This window comes from Schistocerca serialis, chromosome 7, assembly GCF_023864345.2.
Source record: "Schistocerca serialis cubense isolate TAMUIC-IGC-003099 chromosome 7, iqSchSeri2.2, whole genome shotgun sequence".
Lineage (NCBI taxonomy): Eukaryota > Metazoa > Arthropoda > Insecta > Orthoptera > Acrididae > Schistocerca > Schistocerca serialis.
Window position 1 is genome coordinate 386,924,243 of NC_064644.1, and position 13,538 is coordinate 386,937,780.

A 13,538-nucleotide genomic window follows, 5' to 3' on the forward strand; every position below is an offset into this window, starting at 1 on the left:
TGGATATCACCACAAAAGCATGCATTCATACACAAACTTCTTTTATGCTTGTATTTGTTAACGTAATTTTCTCTTCACTGATGTTAAGCACAATTAGCCCCTAGTTTCCTGTGGACCAAGTCGCATTCTTTAGTTCATCTTTCCATTATTTTAATTGCAGGATGCAAATAACGAAAGAGTGCACTTCAATCTGGGCATGTTGGCAATGGATGACCGGGATATTGCTGGAGCAGAGCACTGGTTCAGACAAGCAGTGCAGTTAAAAGATGACTTCCGAAGTGCCCTCTTTAATCTCGCACTTCTCCTTGCTGATGATCATCGTCCACTGGAGGCAGCACCTTTTCTAAATCAACTTGTAAAATTTCATCCAGATCATATCAAAGGACTCATCCTGTTGGGAGACATTTATATTAACAACATAAAAGATCTGGATGCTGCAGAAGCTGTAAGTTTGTGGACAGAGTCCATTTCTCATTAAATGTAATCTGAGTTGCGTAAAGTTTAATCGTGCAATGTTTAAGGTACTGGACCGTCATTCTGGAGGAGCAAGGTTCACATACTTATCCACTTATACTAATTTAGGTTTTCTGTGATGTCTCTAAATCAATTATGGTGAATGCTAAAATGATCCCATTGTAAAAGGGAACTGGCAATTTCCATTCTTGTCTGCCTCTGAATCTGATCCTAAGTAGATCTTTACCTATCAACACTAGGCATTTTCTAATTGGTCACTTTACCTGTGCATTACACGCACTTCATTTTTCCATAAAAGATATAACCATCATTGTTTCTCTAAAGCAGGATGCATATCAAATTACAACATACTGAATTTAGTGCCATAAAAATAGATTTTAAGTGTGTTAAAAACCATAAATTATTTGTATGCTTATTGTGGTGTCACCGCCAGACACCACACTTGCAAGGTGGTAGCCTTTAAATCGGCCGCGGTCCGGTAGTATACGTCGGACCTGCGCATCGCCACTGTCAGTGATTGCAGACCGAGCGCCGCCACACGGCAGGTCTAGAGAGACTTCCTAACACTCGCCCCAGTTGTACAGCCGACTTTGCTAGCAATGGTTCACTGACAAATTACGCTCTCATTTGCCGAGACGATAGTTAGCATAGCCTTCAGCTACGTCATTTGCTACGACCTAGCAAGGCACCATTATCATTTGCTATTTATCTTGTGATGCATGTACCGTCAGACTGATGTTCACCAATTATGGATTAAAGTTAAGTATTCCAGAAACTATGTACCTTTTTTGCTAGTATAATTACTTTACCTGTTCCAGACCTCACGCCAGCCTGCGTGAGCTTAAACGCGTGCCTTTCAGCTATCTCCTAGTGGCTTGGCTGTCTTGCCAAGCACACCTCATGCACACATGACTGACAACTCCACTATCTTGGCCCAGAATGCAACTACATATGAAATACATGCAGCAATCTGGATGGGGCAGGGATAAGGAAGGGATAGTAGTGTATGGGCGAGGAGAGAGACGAACGCTGTCTGGTGGAGTGTGCAGGGACTAGACTGCCAACAGATGCAGCATCAGTAAGCTGTGGGATAGGGAGGGGGAAGGGGGGGGGGGGGGAAGCAGAAAAGGAGAGGAGCAGGGAAAGATGGACAGATACATTGGCAGAGGGCTGCAAATAAACAGGGTGGGAGATGAGAATGGGGAGGAGACGATAGGACAGAGGGAGTGGAAACTGTTGGTTGGATGGTGTGGGGACAGTATGTTACTGTAGGTTGAGGCCAGGATAATAACAGATAATTACAGAAGCAAAGAATGTGTTGAAAGGATAACTCCCATCTGCGCAATTCAGAAAAGCTGGTGGTGGAGGGAAGGATCCAGATGGCTCACTTAGTGACGCAGCCATTGAAATCATGTGTTCTACATGCAGCTGCATGTTATGCCACATAGTGGTGTACTTTACTGTTGGCCACAGTTTGGCAGTGACCGTTCATCCTGGCGGACAGTTGGTTGGTAGTCATACCAATATAAAAAGCTGTGCAATGATTGCAGTAGAACTGGTAAATGACAGGGTTGCTTTCACAGGTGGCCCAGCCCCTGATGGTGTTGGCTAAACCTGGACTGAAATAATGTAATTAGATAGATAAAATATCTACTAATTAAGCTGTGGCAGGGGAAAACACACACACAAAGGTACTGAAAGTTGCATGCTTTTGGAGCCAGTGGCCCCATCTCCTGACAGAAGGTTTAAATCAAAAGAAAGAGGGGTGAAAGATAAGGACTGGTGAGGTTTAGGAAATCGGGAGGGTTCAGGAAAGTCACCTGGAACTCCAGGTTAGCAGACATTTACTGGGCGGGATGAGAAGGAAAGACTGGTTGTTGGGGGCTAAATTTTTCAAATGTTGGCATTGAAGTCCCTAACAAACAATCTTTTCTTCTCATCCCGTGCAGTAAGTCTCACCTGAACTAGGTTCTGGGTGACTTTTCTGAACTATCCCCATTTCCTAAACCTCGCCAGTCCTTTTCCTTCACCCCTTTCCCTTCCCATTTAACCCTTTTGCCAGAAGAAGAAGCCACTGGCTCCAAAAGCTTGCAAATTTCAGTACCTTTTTATGTCTTTTCTGCTGGTGCTGCTGCGTGGTAAGTAGTTTTTTTATCTAGCTAATTACACTATACTTACTTTTTTATTTGTTTTTAAGTATATGTCTGCAGTCCTGATACACACTGAAATCCCCACACCACACTATTGTAGCATGCTGGTAGAGGAGCAAAACAAAATGGCACAGCCAGTTGATAAAGTATAATATTATGCAGCAATTAGCTTTCAGCATTTGACGGGGCAATGCTAAAACATGCCATGCTGAGTTAGTGGAAGTGTACGGCCAGAATGCACCATCATATGACACCATGTTACATGGTGCAGAAGTGTCCAGAGTGATCATCACATAAGTCTCAATGACAAAAACAAGGTGGAAGACCACCTCTTTGTGTGAGGAAGTGCAAGAAAAGTGAAATCCTGGTGCTTGAAGTCCAGTATGTCACAATTCAGTCAATAGTGGAACAAGTGAAAATTAGTCCTGGATAAGTTATCAATGTCTGGTATGATTGCTCACACCGATTCAAAAAAGCCAATGAACCGAGGCAACAGTGGACACATTGCACCTGTGTCAGGCCAATACAGATCACTGGAAGACCACCTCCTTGTGTGAGGAAGTGCAAGAAAAGTGAAATCCTGGTGCTTGAAGTCCAGTATGTCACAATTCAGTCAATAGTGGAAGAAGTGAAAATTAGTCCTGGATAAGTTATCAATGTCTGGTATGACTGCTCACACCGATTCAAAAAAGCCAATGAACCGAGGCAACGGTGGACACTTTGCACCTGTGTCAGGCCAATACAGATCACTCCTTCATCCAGATAATTACCATGGAAGAATTCTGAGTGTCTCACTATGACCCCAAGACAAAGGAGTTGAGCAAACAGTGTAAACAATTGGATTCATGAGTGCCAAAATAGTGAAGATCCAGTCATCATCATCATTAGGCAAGGCACTGCTGAATATTTTTTTCAGGGCTTTCATGGTGTGTTAATAACAGAGTATACAAGCTATCACACTAGCATATTAATCTCCTGATGAGCTTATGGGAGACTGCCAAGATGAAGTATTGCCTAAAGTTTTTCATGTGGGTATTTTCACTCCTCGGCAACATCTCTACTCATGCTCCATAACTCTGCAGCTCGTGGTCGTGCGGTAGCATTCTCGCTTCCCACGCCCGGGTTCCCGGGTTCAATTCCCGGCGGGGACAGGGATTTTCTCTGCCTCGTGATGACTGGGTGTTGTGTGCTGTCCTTAGGTTAGTTAGGTTTAAGTAGTTCTAAGTTCTAGGGGACTGATGACCATAGATGTTGAGTCCCATAGTGCTCAGAGCCATTTGAACCATGCTCCATAGAGACAGTTACACATACTGTTTCTTTTATTTTGTGGCTCTAACTTGAACTCATAATTGGCCTTCTTTTAAAATTATTGTTATTATTATTATTATTATTATTATTATTACTACTACTACTTCTTTTTACCAATGTGTAACTCCTCTGTATGTTAAATATATTTCTGATTATAACTGTTGGGTAAAAGTGTATATTATTAGTCTTCTCTATTTCAGCAATTCCCTTTCCCTTATGCTTGAGATGTTGATGCCTGTTGTAATCATGTCTTTGGTTTTGAACTTTTGCCTGTTACTACTTGTGTTTTGAGATTGAAAGCAGTACCATAATAACAGTTCAAAAAGCTAGACAACTTATCAAACTCTTTATTGGTGTCATCTATCTGAGAAACTTGTTCCCACTATTATCACTATTATAGGGAAGTGATTGTTTTTATGTTATAAGTATTGAACTTTTGTGATGTAGAGGATGTCAAATCAAACATCTTTCAGCCATCTAGTTTTCAAACTTATTTTATTTGGCTACCAGTTTCGGTGATTTACTACCCCATCTTCAGTCCCCTGGCCGATGTATAAGAAGATTCCACCTCAGTTCTAGTCAAAACAGAGGCCAGCATTCGAATACTGGTATCTGTAGATTTCTGCTTGCTATAGCGATCACTTCAACCACACCTGACTCTAACTTGAGCTTATCATTGTCCTTCTTTTATTGTTATTATTATTATTATTATTATTATTGGTTGTTATTTGTTGTGATGGTTGAAGTGATCATTATAGCAAGCTGAAATGTACAGATACCGGTATTCAAATGCTGGCCCCTGTTTTGACCAGAACTAGGTGGACTCTTCCTAAACATTGGTCAGCAGCCTGAAGATGGCATAGCAAATTGCCGAAACTGGTAACTAAATAAAATAAGATTGGAAACTGGACCGCTTGCTGAAAGGTGTTTGATTTGACACCCTGTATCGAACAGCTTGAGTCCTGCAACCATCTCTGAAAAGATGTACATACAGATTCTTGATGTTAGTTCTTTTATAGTTGTGGGTGGACATTACACCATTGACCTGATGAGGTAGTACCACTGATACTTTGTAAAACAGCACCCCATCATTCCTTTGTAGCTTCATTGAGCTCAAAAACTATGAACATATAATATGTTCGTTATTACAAAAACTATGCTCACTTACATTTTCACTATTATTTACATGACTGTTTGTTGTTGAAAGATATATACACATGTAGTATATTTATTTGTCAATTTACAAAATGATAAATATCAAGATATATCTGTCATCACCTAATCTTGGAAAGTCAGATGTCTGTGATAGCAGCAACATCCAATACATTCACGAGTGGCCTATGACAGGATGTTAAGCTCTCTTTAGACATCACAGTGACATCCTGTCACCCATTTGAAGCATATTTCATTGGGTACAATGCAGTCTATTTTAGATCTGAAAATTATACTTACAAGTGATATTTTATGCTTTTGAGTGAGGTATCCTTATTTGGAAAAGAGAACTGAGATCAAAGCAATATTTTCCAATAGAGGGAATGTGCACTCAACTTGCCAACATTATCAATGAAGTATCATAATTTACTTAAGCTCTAAAGTAAACACTTCCTTTTTAAATTTATTTCTCCACTGCATTGTAGTTAGTTTGAAAGCCATGAACTTAGGCTTTGTTGTAGTCAGTTATACCAGTACATTCATCCATGACATGTTATCACATGTTCGGAATGAAGGAGTTAATAACTTCTTCCTGTCATTCACAAGACTGCATCTCTAAACTTTTATTCTGCTAAAATTATCTTTTTGTTTATGTCACTCCAGGTTCCTTGTCACAGTAATAATTAGAGAACAGCTCATTGGGAGTCCGCTTTTGTATATCATTCATGTGGATACCCTTGTATATACAGTTGTCATGTGATAATCTTTGTTGTATCATATGTGGAGAACATTATAAATTTCATCAACATTTTCTGTATTCAGAATTTTCACAAGGAAAGAATACATTTATGCAGTAGTTTTATAACTGTTTGCCACCTGACATATGGTCTCATACCACGCGGATTGTGCAAGTGCTCCAGTGACATATTTTTAATGCCCATCTCCTTAATATCTTACATATGCCCACTGTAGCAGTTACATCAATGAAACTTCTGCTTCAGAATCCTAAACAATGCCTGCAAGAGGTACTGGATTTCATTTTGCTGTATTATTTTTTGCCATTGGCCACTGAAATCATAGTTGTCAAAACAATTGTTGAGTGCCACTATATAAGTCGGTGTGGTTGTCTAATATGCTATGTGTGTTATCCTCACCCCCAACCACCTTCTCATGTGAGTCACTTCCAATCATTGAGAGCGGATGGTGTCTACAGTGTTACAATTTCTGATTGACAAACGACAAGCAACAGCTATTCTTACAGTCAGAATTTTACTTATGGTGCTGGTATTGCACATAATATATAAATAGTGAAGAAATTAGGTTAAAAGTACCATAACCTTTCCATAATTTCATTGTATATTTTTGGGTTGTATCAGTTTATTGTGTTCAGTGATAATTTTCATTCTTTCTCATTTTCAGTGTTATAAAAGAATTCTGCAACTAGACCCAGAAAATGTTCAAGGGCTGCACAATCTTTGTGTTGTGTATGTCGAGCGTGGAAATCTCCTGAAGGCAGAAACATGCCTGCTTCGTGCCCATCGACTTGCACCTGAAGAGGATTATGTTTTACGCCATCTTGGTATTGTACAGTCACGTATTAATAAGCTACAACTCCGGCAAGATCCAGATGCACTGGCAGCAGCAGCAGCCAGTGATGATGGCTTTTCATTTGAAGATCCAGTATCTACAGAAGGCAGGTTGCCCATTGAAAACAGAAGCATTGACTCAGCATCAGCAGAAGGCAGTAAGACAAAATTAGCAGATAATGCTGCAAGTCAAGGGGTACACGAGACAGGACAGAAGAATGTACCTCATGGAAGGAATAGTATTCCGGAGTCCTTCAGCCCAGCATTCGTCGAGTACCCCAAGAAAGATACACGTAGGAAGACAGTAATGAGCCGTAACACAGAAATGAATAGGTTGTCATCATCTTAGCACATAGGAATGATCCTTAGTTATTGCAGACACAAAAATAATACTGTATAGATTTTTGTTTCTAAGTGAAGGACTATTTTTGTGCATCTAACAATGTAAGACTGGAAGGGTGGTGTTGGCACATCCAGTAGTAGCATCAAGTGATTTTATTTCAGTTCAGACAGAGTATGTATGTCCACATATTTTGTCATCTATCCAATAGTCACATCCTTCTGCCTGTCCCTGTCCCTTTATTTATATCTGCATCCATTAACCTCTTTTTTTCTTGGATTGATGGATGGATGACAGTAGAGAAATTGGCAAAGCATTCTATCAAACCAAATTGTCATGTTCCACAATGAATTTTTAACATCCAATAAACAGTAAGTATAGTTCGCTCAGGATATAGCTGTGACATGCAGTGAGCAGTTTTCGTCAAGAGTACGGGGCGAGTTCATTCATTTGTTCAGAAGTGGAGTGTACACCTGCTTTTGCCCAGTCACCAACATGCTGTGAAGATAGAATCAAGGCACATGCCATACAGTATTTCTCAAACAATTTTACAGAAACTATTTGGTAAAAAAAATTTGTTATTGCATTACTTGTAGGTTTTTATGTCAGCTTCATGATGATGTGGCACCATTTCATTAATGGTCATAGTTACTGTTATATTTCCATTTAAATAAGACACTGAACAAAATTCAAAAAATGAAAAACAGGGGTCGCTACGATTTTGTGTTTCGTACATATTACATAATATGTTGCTATGTATGAAATTCAGCTAAGATATTGAATTTTTCAGTAGACTTGGCTGAAGGTCCCTGTCATCAATCTCAAGAAAACTGATCTGATGTAGCACATTGATTTGCAGTCATATGTGTCAGCAATAAAGCCATAAAGAAATAGCCACAACATTCTTTGTATTTCATAAATTGTGTGAGATATCGAAAAGACATTTGGAATATGATAGCAAGCAAAGAGGAGAGTATTTTGCCACATGGTTATTACGCAAAACTCTATTATCTACCATGTTATTCCATTAACTACAGACCTTTCTAGGGAAAGAATGTAATTTTTAAGGGTAGTCAATAGCTGGTGTTACAAAAAAGTTGCTGGGTTTGGAATGACATAACAGAAGACATGGCACAAATTATTTTTATACCAAGTATATGTTTTTTCATAAGCTATTAACCTTAGTTTTCCTCATTTCCTAACTTAATAAACCATGTTTTCAGAATTCTCTTGCAGTTACATCTGCACAAGACGTTAGTGAGGTGATATTATGTAAACTCCGCTGCGTTTTGGGGAAAAAAGCAAATTTTAATATGGTAACAAGAGAAATGTAGGTTTTACAGCAAATTTGCCATTCATGATGCTTCTCTGAAAATTACACATGGTAAAAAAGCCAGGCAAAAATAAATCAAGGCTTTTGTTGCATTATCAGTGGAATTCTTTCTAGATACCAACCAAATCAGGGGTGACAGTAGATATTTTTGAATTGTCATCATGCAAGTGTGGGCATGGAGGGACTCCACTTAATATTTACAGAAAATGTGAGTACAGCTTTCAGTTTGGAACAGTACTTCCCCTCCAGTGCTCAGCTTTTCCCATACATCACCTGCCCGCATCCCCTACCACTACCAGTCTCCCCATGCTTGCCCTGCCTGTTGTGCTTCTACCAGCCACATTATTCTCCATGGATTCTAATGAAGAGTTTCATGGCTTATTTCTAATTGGGGTACTGTGAAAGCATTTTTATCCTGTGTAGCTTCTTTTAGTGAGGGCTCACATTTTATTGAAAATTACTTCTTGTTAAAGTTTCATTCCATGTTTTTGGGGGATATTTCTGTATTGTTTTAGTGGAACTCAATCAGAAACAGAGAATTCATAGATGGAAGCCCACCAATTGATGAAAAACTGTCTGCTCATCTGATAGGTTGTTATGTACATCATTATCAGTTGTGGGATGTTATACGTGATTCCTATGCTAGTTTGTATTGACTGAAAAGAAATTCAGTCTTACAGCAGAATATCATATCATGCTAGATCAACTAAAGGGCCTAGGATGAAGCATCTGATTGTAATAAGAACTATTTAAATACTTCTGTCTTTCTTATATCAATTTTAGAAGAGGATATTTGCATTTTATACAAAAAAAAAAAAAAACAATATAAACATTACCTTATTAAAATTTGTACATAATTGGCAGGCTGACAGTCATCAAAGTAGGTTACCTGATGGAAAAATTAACAGAATGTGAGAGGCTGTCAGACAGTACTCTGTTAATAGGTAGATAGGGCTGCACAGATGTCAACTAACTCTTGTATTCCTGAGCATACAAAGGTTTTTGCCCCAAGCTTACACAAAAATATGAAAGTAAGGACTACTTACACAGTAATTGTTTGTACATGCAAAGAAAAGATTTTAAGCAGTGGCCATGTCCTACAGGTGCATTTATGGATTATTAAAAAAAATATACATTGTAACACAGTGCTGTTAAGGACAAATTGTTTTGTAGGAACATTATTTTACTTTCTCCACATTTTTCGTGGATTTACCTATAAACTGACACTTTCCATTAGAAAATGTTAAGGCAATCAGATCTTGCATACTCTGTCTGAAATTTTTAATACTGATGTGCATTTTGCCACACACCATCACTTTTTATTCATTCTTTATATTTTATTCATTTGGTAACTACCTTTGCATTTCAGTAATAAATTATTTCCATGCTTCAGATAACCCCTGAGTAAAACTGATGTGGATGAAAGTGTATGGCCTCTTTCCCAAACTCATTGTTTTTCTGTTGGCTTTAATTTTATAATATTCATGTTCCAATGCTTGAAGTGGAAACTTAGTGCCAGCAAAGCAGTTAATTGAGATTTGGTTTCTACAACTATATTCTGAGTAGATTATATTTGTTCTGTAAACAAAGTTTTTGAGGAAATTCCATATTTATTTTTATGGAGAACTAGTTTTCTGGCAAGTACTGACATTATCACAGTTTTAGTGCACAGTAAGATGAGTTCCTATTGCTTTAGTGTTTTACGAAATGTATTATCGGATATATGTGTTGTACAACTTTTCAGTATTTCAATGTACTGTTTCAAAGTATTTTTAGAAATGTGATTCAGCTTCTTATTTTTCTTCTAACAATAAGCTTTTCTTGTGCAATAGTATATTTAGTTAAGAGTGAAGTGGAAAAAGAACATTTATTTTTAATGTTGGCAAAGGACAAATAAAGATGCTTCCTATTTCCTCTGAATAGTTGTGTGTGTGTGTGTGTGTGTGTGTGTGTGTGTGTTTAAGGCAGCTAGTGTACTGGCAGGTATTCACACTGTTGTTCCTGTTATGTTTGTTGCAACAGTTACAACAGTGTTGATATAGTCTTTTTGAAAAATTGCTGCATATAAAAATGAGTTCAGCTGCCAAGATGTACTGGAAGGCTGATGTGAATTGTAAGATTTTTTTGATATAAACAACTATTTTTCAATTTCCATTAGTCTATAAATTGTGGCTGTATGTGGAATTATTCTGCAAATCAAAGAATATGCACACACAATTTTCTGTACACAGTTATATGTAATTTTTTGTTGTATATTGTAAAATGTTCAAAATGTTCCCAGGAGTACTTTCTTCAGGCTGGTTCATATTGCTACTTATGTTTACAAATATTTGGAAAACACATCTGGCTATGTCAGTAATCCACTATGTTATTCATTGTAGGTTTGAAGAGTCACAAGTCTAAAACATTATGCATTGCTATAATATGTCAAATATTGCCATACTTTTTGCTTTTTTTCCCTTTCATAAGAACTATTTTTCCCAGCCTTCCTCTCTGTTACAATACTGCATTCTGTAGGAATTCTATCAACTTACTACAGTATGAAATAAATTCACCCAAGGAACTGAGTACTGAAGTGAAAAAAGGTCAACATTCTTGTAGTTGTCATGCACATACTATGTCTTCAAATGCAACTCAAAAGTATATTTGTAAGTGGTGGGTATAAATTTAGACTGATAACCTTGACACTCAGAGATTGAATAAAATATGAGAGTTGTTACAATGAAATTATTAATTTTTCAAGAACCTATTGAGAAATTTAGCAAATGTTATGTGAACAACTTACTATTACCAAACAATCTTTTGCCCTAATCTTTTTTCCTCCTTTCATGTGATGTAAGACACTTGTTCCTCTTGTCTATCAGTGCTCTTAGCCATCTAGTTATTGCATCAGGATAATGTCTCATCTACAGATTTCATGACAAACATGGTATTTTGTAAACAGAATCTCTGAAAGTGATAACTGAAAAGTGATATATGATCTGAATGAAAATCTTGATGCAAATTTTTTTGTGAATTCAGGGAACTTTTTGAACTATGAAGTGCAATTTCTATTTTTTAAATTGCAGTTTTCTTTGTTTCGTTGGTATATTTTGGTACTCCTACTTTATCTCTGGATCTCAGTCATCTTTTAATTATGTGGTTAAGATTTCAGTATTTACTAATCAAAGTATGCGTGATAGTTTACCTCTCAGTTTAAACACTGATTCTTAGGCAGTGGCATATAAAACTTGAATTGAATGAACTTTTGTACTGAGAGGGTAGGTCTTGTGATTCCAGAGCACACACAGATGATTTTTAAAGAATATAAATATTTATATATATATATATAAATGTGTATATGGTGCCTTGTACAAATGAAAAATTTCTAAGGCAAAGATGAGTTTTTGTAAGATATGATAAATATTTTTATATGTTTGTGAGAGCTAAATGTTCAGGAAGCTAATAAAAAATATATGTTAAATATAGCAGCTAAAATGAAATATTTAAGTGGTGTTGAGAGGTTTAATGACGTATAGATTAACCTTTAAAGAGTAGTATAGAGGCAGTGTGATAAATGTGTTTTGTATTCATTATATGTACACTGTGTTGTATGGTAACTGTAGTTTTATATCAGAGCAGTTGGATATAAAATTTTGATCAGTTTTCTTATTCTTCCAGTTATTCTTGTGTTGGGATTTGACTTTTTCTCATGGCTGGGCTTCCTTCATAGATGCCGAGAATTCTTTCCTGCTCCATACAGAAAATATCACTTTAAATTATTCAGAAATATGTTTGAAAGAGAAACATAACAGTTAGTGTTCTTCAGTATATTGTGATTGCGTAAGAACTCATTTTATGCATTGTGAATTTGATACAAGAAAGCTGATCATGTTCTATCCAATTGCCTTATTAAATGTTTTCTGCCAACTGCAACCTATTGAAACAGCTGCTAATATGATTGCTCAGAGATCTATTTTCAAAAATATAGAAGACAAATTTTATCTTATACATGAACAGATGGTCCCATTGGACATTGGCAGATTATAAGAGTTTTGTTGATTTTCTGAAGTCAAAAACCATTGTCTGTTTCATTTTAAATGGGTATTTATTATGTGGATAAATTTGTCATATTTTGGACCCTAAGTTTACCACAGAATATTTTCAGTCCCTGTGATGTTAATGTGGTGAATTTATTGGGTCTCATATTTTAAAGCGATACTTAGTCCATATAGCAACATTGATTTTGTCACAAGTCTTCATTTTATTACTGGAGTTGTCAGTTATGTTAGAACTCTTTATTTCAACCCTTTTGTCTGCTTTTTAAATTTTCAGTTATTGATAAAATATATAAAACTCCCAAAAAGGAGAGGAAAAATCCATTATGGTTAGGGCAATCAGTAAAATACTTATTAGACTATAATGTACAATCCAATAGGATGCATCATGCATGTTATTGAAAATTATAGCATCATGTAATGTCAGCTGTGACAATCCTTGTTCCAGGAATGAATCATAATTATATACAGAATGTGAAAAGAGATTTCAAAATAAAGAAAATAAATGTATATGGAGAATGTCCACTGTCCAGTTTAGAAAAATAAAATAAAATTGATATATATCCAGAGAAGTGTGGACTGCATTGTCTAATTGTGACAGATGTAATAAAATCCAGAATTGTGTTATACTTTAAATCACTGTGTAATTTATAATAAAAAAATAAAACTGTATGCTGGACATGTATTTTGAAGTTCTCAGGCATTCATGAACTAATACTGTTACACGTCCTACATCATATTCCAGTTTAGCATTTTCCCTTTATGACTAACCTGTTAATGGAGACATTGCCATTTATCACAGCTGTTTACTATTAAAAATAGTCATTATTGTGTTGGGTAAATTTTAGATACTTAATCAAAATATTGATTAAATTTGAGCAAAAATTGTCTGAAATGCCAAGCAAGGTCAGTCGCATGAAAAGGAAATTTCATGTAATAAAAAAAAATATTTTAAAAAAAATATGAAGGAGAATTCTGCCCAGTACCTACCTGCAGGAGGCTGAATTTTTAGTACTGCTGGTAACACAATAGAAGTGCACAAATCTATCATAGCTTTTGAAACCATTACTTCCTTTCTGAAGGAGGAAAGAGGGATAGTTTAGGATAGCTTAAAAGGGTGGAGAGGAAGAGGCAGTGTATTTGTCAGGGTCAAGATGG

The 13,538-nt window shown here is 36.7% G+C and overlaps 1 protein-coding gene across 1 annotated transcript in view; it reads left to right on the forward strand.

The window, feature by feature from the left end:
* The window catches only part of LOC126412198 (protein O-mannosyl-transferase Tmtc3), a 126,691-nt gene extending 113,626 nt beyond the window's left edge, over positions 1-13,065 (forward strand). The window contains exons 15-16 of the mRNA XM_050081680.1: positions 161-445; positions 6,504-13,065. Coding sequence (XP_049937637.1) covers positions 161-445; positions 6,504-7,019 — 801 coding nt within the window. The 3' untranslated portion in view covers positions 7,020-13,065. The remainder of the gene's footprint in view (positions 1-160; positions 446-6,503) is intronic.
* Positions 13,066-13,538: the final 473 nt, after the last annotated feature.